General features: G+C 41.6%; 1 protein-coding gene across 5 annotated transcripts in view; it reads left to right on the top strand.

Annotated features, from left to right (window-relative positions):
* The window catches only part of clcn3 (chloride channel 3), a 159,461-nt gene that overhangs the window by 121,498 nt on the left and 24,393 nt on the right, over positions 1-13,570 (top strand). For all 5 annotated transcript variants that reach the window (XM_078215131.1, XM_078215128.1, XM_078215133.1 and 2 more), the window contains 2 exons: positions 2,349-2,894; positions 8,365-8,551. In XM_078215131.1, the coding sequence (XP_078071257.1) occupies positions 2,349-2,894; positions 8,365-8,551 (733 nt within the window). The remainder of the gene's footprint in view (positions 1-2,348; positions 2,895-8,364; positions 8,552-13,570) is intronic.

Raw genomic sequence — 13,570 nt, 5'->3', positions numbered from 1 at the left:
GAACAACGACTGTTCTGGCCTGAAAATTGCATGGTTGTTTCAGATTTCACACCTTTTTTCAGCACAGAGCTGATCTCAGAACATCTCCTTCACACAGCCGCACATCTTTCCTTAAATATCTGTTTTCCTTTTCTTCTCAGATTCCATTGTCCTCGGCACCTCTTTGAATTCAACTTTCACAAAATATAAAAGTCTTTCATGTTCTCCTATTGCCCCCATTTTCAGGCTAAATAAAATTTAATAATGATTCCTTATTTACTTCTGAAACCTTTGTAAGCTGTAAAGGTCCCTTAGACTCACCTTTGAAATTTAACAGCTGAAAAGCTAAGTCTCTACCTATCTCCTAATGCAAATTTGAAAACAAAAACAGCCTATTTACTTGTAATTCAAACTTCACCGCAGCCTCCCATTACAAATGCATGCATCCAGCACCTTTACCCTTTTTGCTCTCGAATCTCAACATAAATGTTGTCTCTATTCGCCTTACCCCAGTTTAATTAATCATGGACACACATACGCACAGCCTTCTTTACACAATAAAACCATGTTCCCAAAATATTTTAGAAATGACTCCCACGTTCACATTGTCGTCTTTTGCTTGCGGAACCGCGGGGACTTCACTCGTGTAGAAGCAATCAGGGAGGATAGAGGATGCAGAAGGAGGTGGATCGATCAACAATCCAAGCAAATGAAACAGATGGCAAAAAGAAGCAGAGGAAGTGAAGAGAGGAAATTATATACCTTACAGCAACAGACATAATCCAAACTTCTCTTGCATGCCTACTTGACAAATTGCAGGACAAACAATTAGAAACCTTATGAAAGAGAGAAAAGTAGTTTCCTGGGAAGTAGTCATTTCTGACAAAACTGAAATCTATATTTATGAATAAAAAGTTCACTATTGAGGGACAGCACATATTAGTGTTATCCATATTAATGTTTTCAGTTCTTTTGTGCCATTTTCATTGAATGATGGCCTGATTTATTTTGACTGTATCCTTTGTCTTTTGGCAATATGCAAATTAAACAACCCCAGGGTTGAACAGTTAAGTCAATTGCTAATGGACTAGAATTAACCTAATGCTGCTCTCGCACACTCCCTTGAGATCAAACCAAAATTTTACAAGCTGACTGAAAATAACTAATTACATTTATTTATAAATGCTGGTGAAGTTATTAAATTCAATGAATTAAATTGATAGAAGAATGCAAAACAACTATGATTTATATGGTACAGTTGGTTCATCAAGCTCTTGTATTTAAGTACGTCTCTGGTACTGCATTTTGAATGACAATTGTAGATTCAAGGGACATTCATGCCCCTTAGTAACAGTTGGGTGGCACGGTAGCACAGTGGTTAGCATTGCTGCTTCACAGTGTCAAGGACCCAGGTTCGATTCCCAGCTTGGGTCACTGTCCGTGTGGAGTTTGCACGTTCTCCCCGTGTCTGCGTGGGTTTCCTCCGGGTGCTCCGGTTTCCTCCCACTTTCTGAAAGACGGGTTGGTTAGGTGTTTGAACCGAACAGGCGCCAGAGTGTGGCGACTAGGGGAATTTCACAGTAACTTCATTGCAGTGTTAATGTAATCCTTGTGACTAATAAATAAACTTAATTTACTTATAGAATGAGATCTTGAACCATATTCCTCACTTGATTTCTCTGAAGAGGCAAAAAAGACAGCTTTATAAATTAACACTGAACAAAATCGCTATGCTATTTTTGGACAGTCCAAGTAACCTTGCATGCAAGGTTTAGCCAGTTTTAATATGTAGCCACAACAAAACCTCATTTGGTCTAATACACTCTAACAGAATTCATATTGCTTGCTCCTGATATCGCATTTGTTTTGATCACCATGTTGAGTGTCAGAAAATAATTTTCCAGATTTTCTTTTCCTTATTGCCCCTGGGGTTTTCTCTAATCTTTTGCTTCTCTCAGAAGATTCCCTGACTGTGGGTCAAGTAGGAGCTGTCTAGTTATGGTACTCCAGCCATCATGGGGCATGCTTGATGGACCAGACAGTTTTTCCCTACCCATCATTTTAATACATTCGTATGAATGGCTGAGATTAGTTTAGAATCCCCATCTCATTAAACACTTCCAAACAGCCGCCAGCCTTTACACTTCACACCATGATGCCTAACAAATTAGTTCATTGGCAAAAAGCCCTTTTATAATGAAATATATTTCAGGCAGACAAAAGAAACACCAATTTCCTCATTATTATCAATCCTTCTAAAATGGTTTCAGTGATTTTACTTGACCAGTTTATTGTAAATTCTTTATTGAAAAGCTTTTGAAACATCGTAGTTAAAAAAAAAATCACCATTTGAAATCTTTTTCTTGCAGGTGAGCTACTATTTTCCCTTAAAAACTCTCTGGAGATCATTTTTTGCTGCTTTAGTGGCAGCCTTCGTCTTGCGTTCCATTAATCCTTTTGGAAACAGCCGTCTGGTCCTGTTTTACGTGGAGTATCACACACCGTGGTACTTGTTTGAACTGATCCCTTTCATCCTCTTGGGTGTATTCGGGGGGTTGTGGGGAGCCTTCTTCATCCGTGCTAACATTGCTTGGTGCAGACGTCGGAAAACCACAAAGTTTGGGAAGTTCCCTGTCCTGGAAGTCATTACCGTGACCGTCATCACCGCAGTGGTCGCCTTTCCTAATCAGTACACAAGGAAGAACACTAGTGAGCTGATCAAAGAACTTTTTACCGACTGTGGGCCTCTAGAATCTTCACCCCTATGTGATTACCAGACTGATGCAAATGTCAGTAAACTGTTGGACGACATTCCGGACCGACCAGCTGGTCAAGGAGTTTACGATGCCATAGGAAAACTGGCATTGGCACTTATATTTAAGATTATTATGACCATCTTCACGTTTGGAATTAAGGTAACCCATCCATAATAGATGTTTTATCCTCTAGCTAAGTAGAATGTTTAGCTGTTCGCAGGAGTCTGTTAATTTGTACAATCATACCCTTAATGGTACACTTAAAACAACAGACTGGTGAGTTTAATTTTGGTATAAGTGGATTAAATAACATCTGTATACTTAGCCATTTCAACCATCTATGGCCTAAGTTCAATCCTTAAGTGGCCAGGGCCAGAAGGTGGTAACGTAAATCAAAGTTATCCATTCCCCCTTCCTAAACATTCACGTGTTCATTCAGCAAATAATTAAGCCAAGGAGACAGGAAGGTAACAGATTTAATCCTAGATCTGTGTTGGGTTCAGGAGCGAGTTGGATCAGCTGTGGGTGTGTTGCAGTTGGCCTTTATGTTCTTGGATAATAAGGAGGGCTCATTGGCTGGCAATCTTATTTCTGATTGTCCTGTAGTCCCTGCAAGAATTGTAAAATATTCATGCATCGCAAGATGACAACAAAGGGGCTTGGCTGTGAAGGCCCTCACATTTGCAGTATGCCAGTCACTCGGTGACTAGCTCACACATGAAGAATAGTTTGTTCTGGTAGTAGAAAATTATGTACAGGAGGATGTTTGGCCCCTCGGATCTGCTTCACCAGCATTTAGATATCAGCTGAATTCAAATCAATTTTTCTAACTTTGTTCCATGTCCCTCTTTCTATACCGAGCTAAAATCTCTTTCAATCTTGAACGTCTCCCAGCATCCATAGCCTTTTGGGGAGAGAGTTCCATCTATTTACGATCCTTCCAATATTTTTGAAGAATAATTTTGTGTGTCCTGACATTGCAAATATTTCCAACTTCAGAAGTAATCTAGTAATTTTTGCATTTTTTTCCCTGCAATGTTCATTTTACCTGGGGCGGGTAATTTTGGCATGAAAGAACTCGAGGCCCCTAATGTAACATTATGTATTTTTTTTTAATGTATTAAATGTTGCAAATTAGTTATTTTTTCAATTGGCAAACCAAGCACTTACTCCATTCTCATCGAAGCAATTTTTAAATTAAGCTAAACGTAATATTGATATGTTATCACTTAATTTAAACAAAATTGTTAGTGACAGATTTCAAGGTGAGCAGTTTATTTAGTATACGGGGACTTTATTTGGTAACGCACACAATGCAGTTTTGTTATTTTATGTGACTAAATTGCAAAAACAGTGATTGAAAAGGACCCTATAGTTTGGTGTTTGGTAACGTTTAGGTTGAAAAGAATGCAAGTTCTTAGAAAATATTTTGCATAGGGTCATTGATGTACAGGTGGTCTTAACTTCTATATATGGGCCAAACGCAGGCAATTGGGGTTAGGGGTTAAAAAAGGGGCGGCATGCTCTAAACTTCTATGACTCTAAGTTGATCACCTCAATCTTCATAGAAATGGAATTCAGAACATTAATCTCTTCCAAAGATGTGCGGGTTAGGTGGATTGGCCATGCTAAATTGCCCCTTAGTGTCACGGGGACTAAAGTTTAAAGTTTATTTTATTAGTCACAAGTAAGGCTTACATTAACGCTGCAATGAAATTACTGTGAAATTCCCCTAGTCGCCACACTCTGGCGTCTGTTTGGGTCAATGCACCTAACCAGCACGTCTTATGGACTGTGGGAGGAAACTGGAGCACCTGGAGGAAACCCACGCAGACATGGGGAGAACGTGCAGACTCCACACAGACAGTGACCCAAGCCGGGAATCGAACCCGGTTCCCTGGTGCTGTGAGGCAGCAGTGCTAACCACTGTGCCACCGTGCCACGAGGGTAAATGTATGAGGTTACAGGAATAGGGCCTGGGTGAGATTATGGTCGGTGCAGATTTGATGGGCCGAATGGCCTCCTGTAGGATTCTATGATTCTATGTTGTATGAAAAAGCGCTTTCTGGATGGTGTCTCTGCATCTACCCTGTCAAATCCTTTTACCATTTTAAATGCCGAGATAAAATCACCCTCCAATCCCTAATGCTCAAAGGAATACAGACCAATTTTATGCAACCTGTCCTCATAACAATCTTATAAACTTGGGTACATTCTGGCGAGTTGCATTCTCATCCCCTCCGTGGCCACTATATCCTTATCGGCCGTGCTAAATTCTCCCTCAGTGCGCCTGAACAGACACCAGAGTGTGGCGACTAGGGAATTTTCACAGCAACTTCATTGCAGCGTTAATGCAAGCCTACTTGTGACAATAAATAAACTTTATTTTAACCTTTATCCTTCATAAGATGAGACAAATGAGATCTGGTTAAGGTGCATATAAATGAAGCAGTACTTCTCTCTGCTCCTTTACAATACCTATTTTATCACTGTTTAGAAAATATTCCAATTTATATTTTTTAAATGGTGAGAATCTGGGAAGTGCTGATATTTAAAGGGAGCTGAGTGTCCTTGTATATTCATCACAGGAAGTTTCCGTGCTCCTCTTCTGAATAGTGCAATGGGTTCTTTCACTCCCCTGCGAGGGTTGGGCCTTAGTTTAATGTCTCATCCAAAGGAAAGCACCTCTGACACTGCAGCAGTCTCTCAGTACTGTACTGAAGTCTCAGCCTTGATTTTTGTGCACAAGTCCTGGAGTGGGACTCAAATTCTCAAACTTTTGATTAGAGGCAAGTATGTTACCAATGATATACTTATCTTGAAGTACAGCCAAGTTTCATGAGATTCCTGAGATAGGATTGTTCTATGAGGAGTGACTGAGCAGACTAAGCACGTATTCTCTAGAATCTAAAATGTTTGAAACATATTTTTGAAGGAGCACATTAGGTAATCTGCAACGAGGCTGTTTCCCTTGGTTTAGGAATCTGGAACTAAAGGTCACTGTTTCAGCTTAAGGCGTTAGTCACTTAAGAATGAGATGAGAGGTTTCTTCACTTGAAGGGTTGCAGATGTTTGGAATTCTATAGCCAGATGCCTGTGGATGCTCAGGCATTGAGTATATTTAAGATTAAGATTGATAGATTTCAGTATACTAAGGGAATCGAGGGATATGAGAATAGTGTAGGAAGGTGGAGTTGAGGTAGGAGATCAGAAAGAATGTATGGAACGGCAGAGCAGTCTCGAAAGGTCTAATTTTTCTCCTGTTGCTTATGTAATTTCTTGTCATTGAAGTCGATGACCTTATACTTGCCCACATTGAGCTCCATTTCCGAGTCACTTACCTGTGTCCATTTGCAACTTTCTACTCCCATCTGCACTACTTGCTATTCCTCATAGCTTTGTCATCTACAAACTTTCCAGTACCTTCATTCTAGCCATTAATAAATAAGATGAAAAGAGTAAACTGTAGAACTCATCTCTGGGAACCACTCTTTCCCATAATAAGAACAGAGAATGCTGGATAAACTCAGCAGGCCTGACAGCATCTGTAAAGAGATAAACAAGAGTTAATGCTTTGAGTCCGCATGACTTTTCGTCAGGGCTATTTTCCACATGCCACCTTGATTGCCACTCTGTCTCCTACTGCCCAAATCAAAAGTGTACCATCTTTGATTTGATTTATTATTGTCACATGTATACAGTAAAAAGTATTGTTTCTTCCATGCTGTACAGACAAAACATACAGTTCATAGAGAAGGAAACGAGAGAGTGTAGAATGTAGTGTTACAGTTATAGCTCGGGTGTAGAGAAAGATCAACTTAATGCGAGGTAGGTCCATTTGGAAGTCTGATGGCAGCAGGGAAGAAGCTGTTCTTGTGTCGGTTGGTACGTGACCTCAGACTTTTGTATCTTTTTCCCGACGGAAGAAATGGAAAAGAGAATGAAATGGAAGAGAGAATGTCCGGGTGCGGGGGTCCTTAATTATGCTGGTTGCTTTGCCAAGGCAGCGGGACGCGTAGACAGAGTCAATGGGTGGGAGGCTGGTTTGCGTGATGGATTGGGCTGCATTCATGACCTTTTGTAGTTTCTTGCAGTCTTGGGCAGAGCAGGAGCCATACCAAGCTGTGATACAACCAGAAAGAATGCTTTCTATGGTGCATCTGTAAAAGTTGGTGAGAGTTGTAACTGACATGCCAAATTCCCTTAGTCTTCTGAGAAAGTAGAGGCGTTGGTGGGCTTTCATAACTATAGTGTCGGCATGGGGGGACCAGGACAGATTGTTGGTGATCAGGGCACTTAAAAACTTGAATCTCTTAACCCTTTCTACTTCATCCCCGTTGATATAGACAGGGGCATGTTCTCTTCGATGACAGTCTCCTTTGTTTAGTTGAAACTGGGAGAGAGATTGTTGTCGCCGCATCGGTTCACCAGATTCTCTATCTCATTCCTGTACTCTGTCTCGTCATTGTTTGAGATCTGACCCACTACGGTGTGGTGTCATCAGCAAACTTGAAAATCGAGTTGGAGAGGAGTTTGGCCACACACTCATAGGTGTATATTCAATTCTGTTCTCACTTTCGCTAATAATTGCCCAAGTGAAATCTTATCAAAAACCCACGGAAGTCCTAAAGGTCGCATCGTAGGCACTCCCTTAATGATTAATTATTAACAAGGGATGCCTTCATGGTTACACCATCCAAACATCCACACCTGCTAGTTGTCCTTGAGAAAGTGGTGGTGAGCCACTGATTGAACCATGCCCCGTCCATATAATAGTCCTGCAGTGTTGTTCGGGTGGGAATTCAAGGACTCAGCTTCAATAACCAAATAGTGATATATTTTCAAATTAGAATAGTGTGCGACTTGGAAAGTGAAGGGGTTAAAATCCTTGAATGCAGTAGAGTTCCCATGTGAATTGAGTACAGCACAGTTCACTGGAAGCTGTTCTGAAGATATTTCATTGCATTTCTCACACTTTCAGACTTGTGACCTCCTCAAAAAATTCAACCGATTAGTCAATCACCTAGATTAGGCAAGTAACTGGCACCCACAAAACCAGTATCACTGCAGGGAATTGGCATCCTTCCAGGAGAAAATTAGTCAACTGTTTAAAGTTAAGTCATTGTTATGGAAGATACCATGATGTGATGAGAAACAGTTAAAAGAGATTCAAAGTCTGGGTAAAGGCTGTGGTTTGAAATAGTATTCCCATAGGCCTGGAATGGACTTTGCATCGGCTGCCCTAAGCAAATGTGTAATTTACACTGTCCTGGTCCATTGTATTTGTCCGAGAATGTGAACTAGAGGGAAAAAAATAGCATTAACAACTAACTTGGAGGAGCAGAGTGGCCTTGCTGAAATGTTGGTCTCCCAGTATATTCTGCTGATGCTGAATGGAGGTTGGATGTTTCTCCACAGTCTAGGTAAGAAACAATTAAAAATGGTCAATGAAAAAATCTTTAAACGCACAAGACCTTATGAATTCCAATGGATACTGTGTGTGTGCAATGAATCAAGTTAAACAGATCAATATTGTCATAACCTGTGTTATGTAGCATGTCACTAAAATCTTCATAATAAGGTCCTTTTGCTTGTTTGATTTCTCTTCGTTTTGTGTTTTTTTTTGCAGGTACCTTCAGGCCTCTTCATACCAAGCATGGCAATCGGTGCCATTGCTGGAAGGATTGTGGGGATTGCAGTGGAGCAGCTGGCCTACTATCACCATGACTGGTTCATATTTAGCCAGTGGTGTAATGTTGGAGCTGACTGTGTTACTCCAGGCCTGTATGCAATGGTTGGTGCTGCAGCTTGTTTGGGTAAGTGATCTTCATTGGCAGTGAATAAATTGTAGTTCTGAGAGAGTTTTTCCTGGGGACTTGCATAGCCTAAAAATGTATGGTTCAGCTGGTAAGTACATACAGGTACTGTATACAGAATACAGGTACAGAATTCCCTAAAAGTGACGTCACAGGTGGATGCATGCAGAGAGTGGTGGTAGTGTGGAATGATCTGCCGGATAAAGTGGTAAATGCGGGGTCACTTTTAACATTTAAGAAAAACTTGGACAGGTTCATGGATGAGAGGGGTGTGGAGGGATATGGTCCAAGTGCAGGTCAGTGGGACTAGGCAAAAAATGGTTTGGCACAGACAAGGAGGGCCAAAAGGCCTGTTTCTGAGCTGTAATTTTCTATGGTTCTATGGTACATAAGAGTTTCCCTAAGGAGTAGGAAGGAATGGCAGGGGGCAAAACATGCATGTGTAAAAAGCTATCTTGTGTTCCTTACCAACCACTGGAGTGGATCAATATCTGAAGAATTAATCCATGGTTCACCATGTGCCAAAAAAAAAGTATCAGTTCTGGAGTTAACTTTTTGTTTTATTTTTTGGGGTGTATCAAGTGGTGCTTGATGATTTGGAAGGAGCCTGGGGCCTAGACCAGCAACTCTTTTTTTGTTCTTTATCAATTTTCTTTGTTCTTTATCAATTTTCTTTGTTCTTTATACATGAATAGGATGGGAATGGAGGGATATGGTCCCCGGAAGGGTAGGGGGTTTTAGTTCAGCCAGGCAGCATGGTCGGTGCAGGCTTGGAGGGCCGAAGGGCCTGTTCCTGTGCTGTAATTTTCTTGACTTTTGATGTTTTTTGAGGCCAATGGACAAATGGTAGAGGACACTCAAAACTGAAAGAAGCTACCAAGGTACAGGCCCTTTATGGATTTGTGGATGAATAATGAGGATTTTAAATCAAGCAACTTAATAAGACCACTCACAGCAATTCTGAGGCTACAACAGCAGGTCAGCAAATGACTCCTCTCATGACTCTTCAAAGTATTTCCAAGGCACATGTACAAAACACAAACCAGGAATGCAATGAAATAGTCCCAACTGCCTTGAAATAGTGATAGAATATTCTGCACGAGTGCAGCTCCAACAACACTCAAGAAGCTTGACACCATCCAGTACAAAGCAGCCTGCTTGTTTGGCACCCCATCCACCAGCTTAAGCATTCGCTCCCTCCACTACCAGCACACAGTAGCTGCAGTTTATAACCACATGCATATGTTGGCTTTTCCAACAGGACCTTTCAAACCTGTGACCTCTGCCACTTAGAAGAACAAGGGCAGCAGGTACAAAGGAATGTCACTATCTCTGAGTTCTCTTCTCATACAGAATTTCGCTTCCCTCCAGGAAACTCGTAGCTCGCACCCTCGACAGACCAGACAAAGCTTTTGGAGTTTTAAGTCAGCCTTTACTCACGCTATAGAGAGTGAGTAAAGGCCGACCTTCCACAAGGTGGCATACAGACTTCAAAGAACAAAAGAACAAAGAAAATTACAGCACAGGAACAGGCCCTTCGGCCCTCCAAGCCTGCACCGATCATGCTGCCCGACTTAACTAAAACCCCCTACGCTTCCGGGGACCATATCCCTCCTCCCATCCTATTCATGTACTTGTCAAGGCGCCCCTTAAAAGTCATTACCATATCCGCTTCCACTACCTCCCCCAGCAACGTGTTCCAGGCACCCACTACTCTCTGTGTAAAAAACCTGCCTCGTACGTCTCCTTTAAACCTTGCCCCTCGCACCTTAAACCTATGCCCCCTAGTAATTGACTCTTCCACCCTGGGAAAAAGCTTCTGACTATCCACTCTGTCCATGCCTCTCATAATCTTGTAGACTTCTATCGGGTCTCCCCTCAACCTCCGTCACTCCAGTGAGAACAAACCAAGTTTCTCCAACCTCTCCTCATAGCTAATGCCCTCCATACCAGGCAACATCCTGGTAAATCTTTTCTGTACTCTCTCCAAAGCAGACTTCCTGAGCGACACATGGAATGCACAATTATTTCTTTGCATATCTTACAAGTAATTTGCATATATCAATTGCAAGTATACATTTGTTCTGAAGGCATTGATATCCAATTACAACTAATAGTTCTGATTACTTCATTTATGTCAGGTGAATATTGTTAACCGGTTATAGCCTCTACATGCTCATCTAATTATAATGATTAATTATTAATAAGGGATGCCTACATGGTTACACCATCCAAACATCCACACCTGCTATTGTGGCTTATGGTTATCAGAGTTCTCACTCTCTGTCCCTTGGTCAGCTTGTTTGTGCCGCTCGTCTGAAAGTGTGAGAAATGCAATGAAATATCTTCAGAACAGCTTCCAGTGAACTGTGCTGTACTCAATTAACATGGGAACTCTACTGCATTCAATGATTTTAACCCCTTCACTTTCCAAGTCGCACACTATTCTAATTTGAAAATATATCACTATTTGGTTATTGACGCTGAGTCCTTGAATTCCCACCCGAACAACACTGCAGGACTATTATATGGACGGGCACGGTTCAATCAGTGGCTCACCACCACTTTCTCAAGGACAACTAGGAATGGCCATGCTGGAGATGCCCACCTCCTGTAAATGAAAAAGAAGTTAGTATGCTAGACAGTTTGGCTGTGTTTCCTGTTTAGAGGGCTATGCTTTGTACTTCAAACTTTATGGGAGAACAGCACTCTGGATTATGAAAATGCTCTTTTCAGCCAAAAACCAAGCTTGTCAGTTGCAGAATTCCTTCTGTAGCATTATGCAAGTTACGGAACATGTTTCGCAACCATTGCTGAGACATTGCTGAAGTTGGATTTTCAGGTATGTGTTGACTACGCTATCCAAGTAACTGCTTGGTTACCCTCTTCTGAAGAACATCTATACACAGATTCCTTGGTTACATGTTACATGATCGCCCCTACACTCTGATGTACAAGGACTAGATCTGATCTGAGAAAATGAGCACAGCACCATAATGCTCAGATAAAAGCTAGAACCTGCAGCAGCTTCGAAAAAGAGAGTTTAAAAACATTTATTTTTATTCATTCGTGGGACATGGACATCGCTGGCTGGCCAGCATTTACTGCCCATCCCTAGTTGCCCTTGGAGGGCAATTAAGAGTCAACCACATTGCCGTGGCTCTGGAGTCACAGGACGGCAGATTTCCTACCCGAAAGGACATTCGTGAACCAGATGGGTTTTTCTGACAATCGACAATGGTTTCATGGTCATCAGTAGATTCTTAATTCCAGATATTTTTATTCAATTCAATTCAAATCAAATTCCGCCATCTGCCGTAGCGGGATTCGAACCCAGGTCCTGAGAACATTAGCTAAGTTTCTGGATTAATAGTCTAACAATAATACCACTCGGCCATCGCCTCCCCTGATGCGGCCTTGTATCAGCTTTGTGTTGACAGTGGACTAGCCCACAGCTTTGTTTTCATATACAACAGTTGAACATTGAATATAAATTTCTATAAAAATCCAAAGCTGTGTGGATGTTCATCAGGTGAATATCTGTGGTCAGTGGAAGGACGATGAGATAATGGGTAAAACATGAGCCCTGAAATTTGCCTACAGAAGTCAAACTCTGAAACAGTGTTGACTGAAATGATTGATTGAGATATGAAAACTGCCATGAAGAGCTCGTTTGCCAAAGAAAATTAGATTTGACCCACCACCACCAGTTCAGAACATTCTAATGTAGTTTGTAGATGTTAACTAGGAACAGTCAATCCGCTTCCTTGAACTTGCTAAGAGTAGGTGGTGAGTACATAACTGAAGTGCTGCCAGTAAGTTTGAAGAGAGTGCTTGATCTCTCCCCCCCCCCCCATTGCAGATGGGCAAAAAGTTCTCTATTATGAGTAGTGCTGCCAAAGCCAAAGTCCTACCTGCCACGGAATTCAGCCCTTCATGTCACTGCTAGATCGAAGAGAAACCCAGTGAGTCCCACACCCCCACCCTTTCCCCAGAGCATTGCAGTTTTTTTCCCCTTGGGTGCTTACAGCTGTTCATCGGATTCCCTTTTAATAGCCCCGATTGTATGTGCCTCCGCCACATTCACAGACGGCATGCTCCAGATGATAACCACTTGCTGCGTAAAATCATTAGTCCCCACTTTGCCGTTGGTTCTTTGGCCACCCGTCTTAAACCAATGTCCTCTAGCTCTTTAACCCATCTGCTTTCTCCTGATTCTACCAATGATATCAAAATAGGAGATTTAGGCATTAAAATCCTACCGTGTTAATTGCTTCATGCTAATGACCGTTAAAATAATTTGCGTCAGAATTTTACAAAAGCCTATGAACTAAAAATACCGCAGTGCATCAAATCATTAGTGATCTTGTGCTTGGATTAGAATAATCTACATGTTATCTGACCCATTTCTAAACCTAGAAAAGTGAAAGTAAGAATTGCACACAGCATAGAATCATATAGTGCAGAAGAGGCCCTTCGGCACTGACACATTAGAAACACCTGGACTCCAACCTAATCCCATCAGCCAGCACTTAGCCCATAGCCCTGAATGTTATGATGTACCAAGTGTTCATTCAGATACCTTTTAAAGGGTGCGAGGCAACCCACCTCTACCACCTCAGTTTTGGTCACCTTCTTTGAGGAAGGATCTGGTGGCACTGGAGACAGTTCAGAAGAGGTTCACTAAATTGATTCCGGGTTTGAAGGGCCTGTTGTATGAGGCGCATTTGCGTAGCTTGGGCTTGTACTCGCTGGAGTACAGAAGAACGAAGGGGAATTTGATTGAGGAATATTTAAAATATTCAATGAGATTGATAAAGTAAATGTTAACCAAATGTTCCCCCTTCTAGAACAGTCCAGAACAAGAGGTCATAGTTATAGAGTAAGAGGGGGGCAGGTTCAAGACAGAGATAAGGAGAAGCTACTTCTCACAGACGGGTGTGAATCGATGGAACTCACTGCCCCAGAGTGCAGTGGATGCGGAATCAATCAATGGATTCAAGAAAGAGATAAATAAAT

The sequence above is a fragment of the Mustelus asterias genome, chromosome 6 (assembly GCF_964213995.1).
Source record: "Mustelus asterias chromosome 6, sMusAst1.hap1.1, whole genome shotgun sequence".
NCBI lineage: Eukaryota > Metazoa > Chordata > Chondrichthyes > Carcharhiniformes > Triakidae > Mustelus > Mustelus asterias.
The sequence above is the reverse complement of the archived record's forward strand: the minus strand, read 5'-3'. Positions and strand labels throughout refer to the sequence as shown.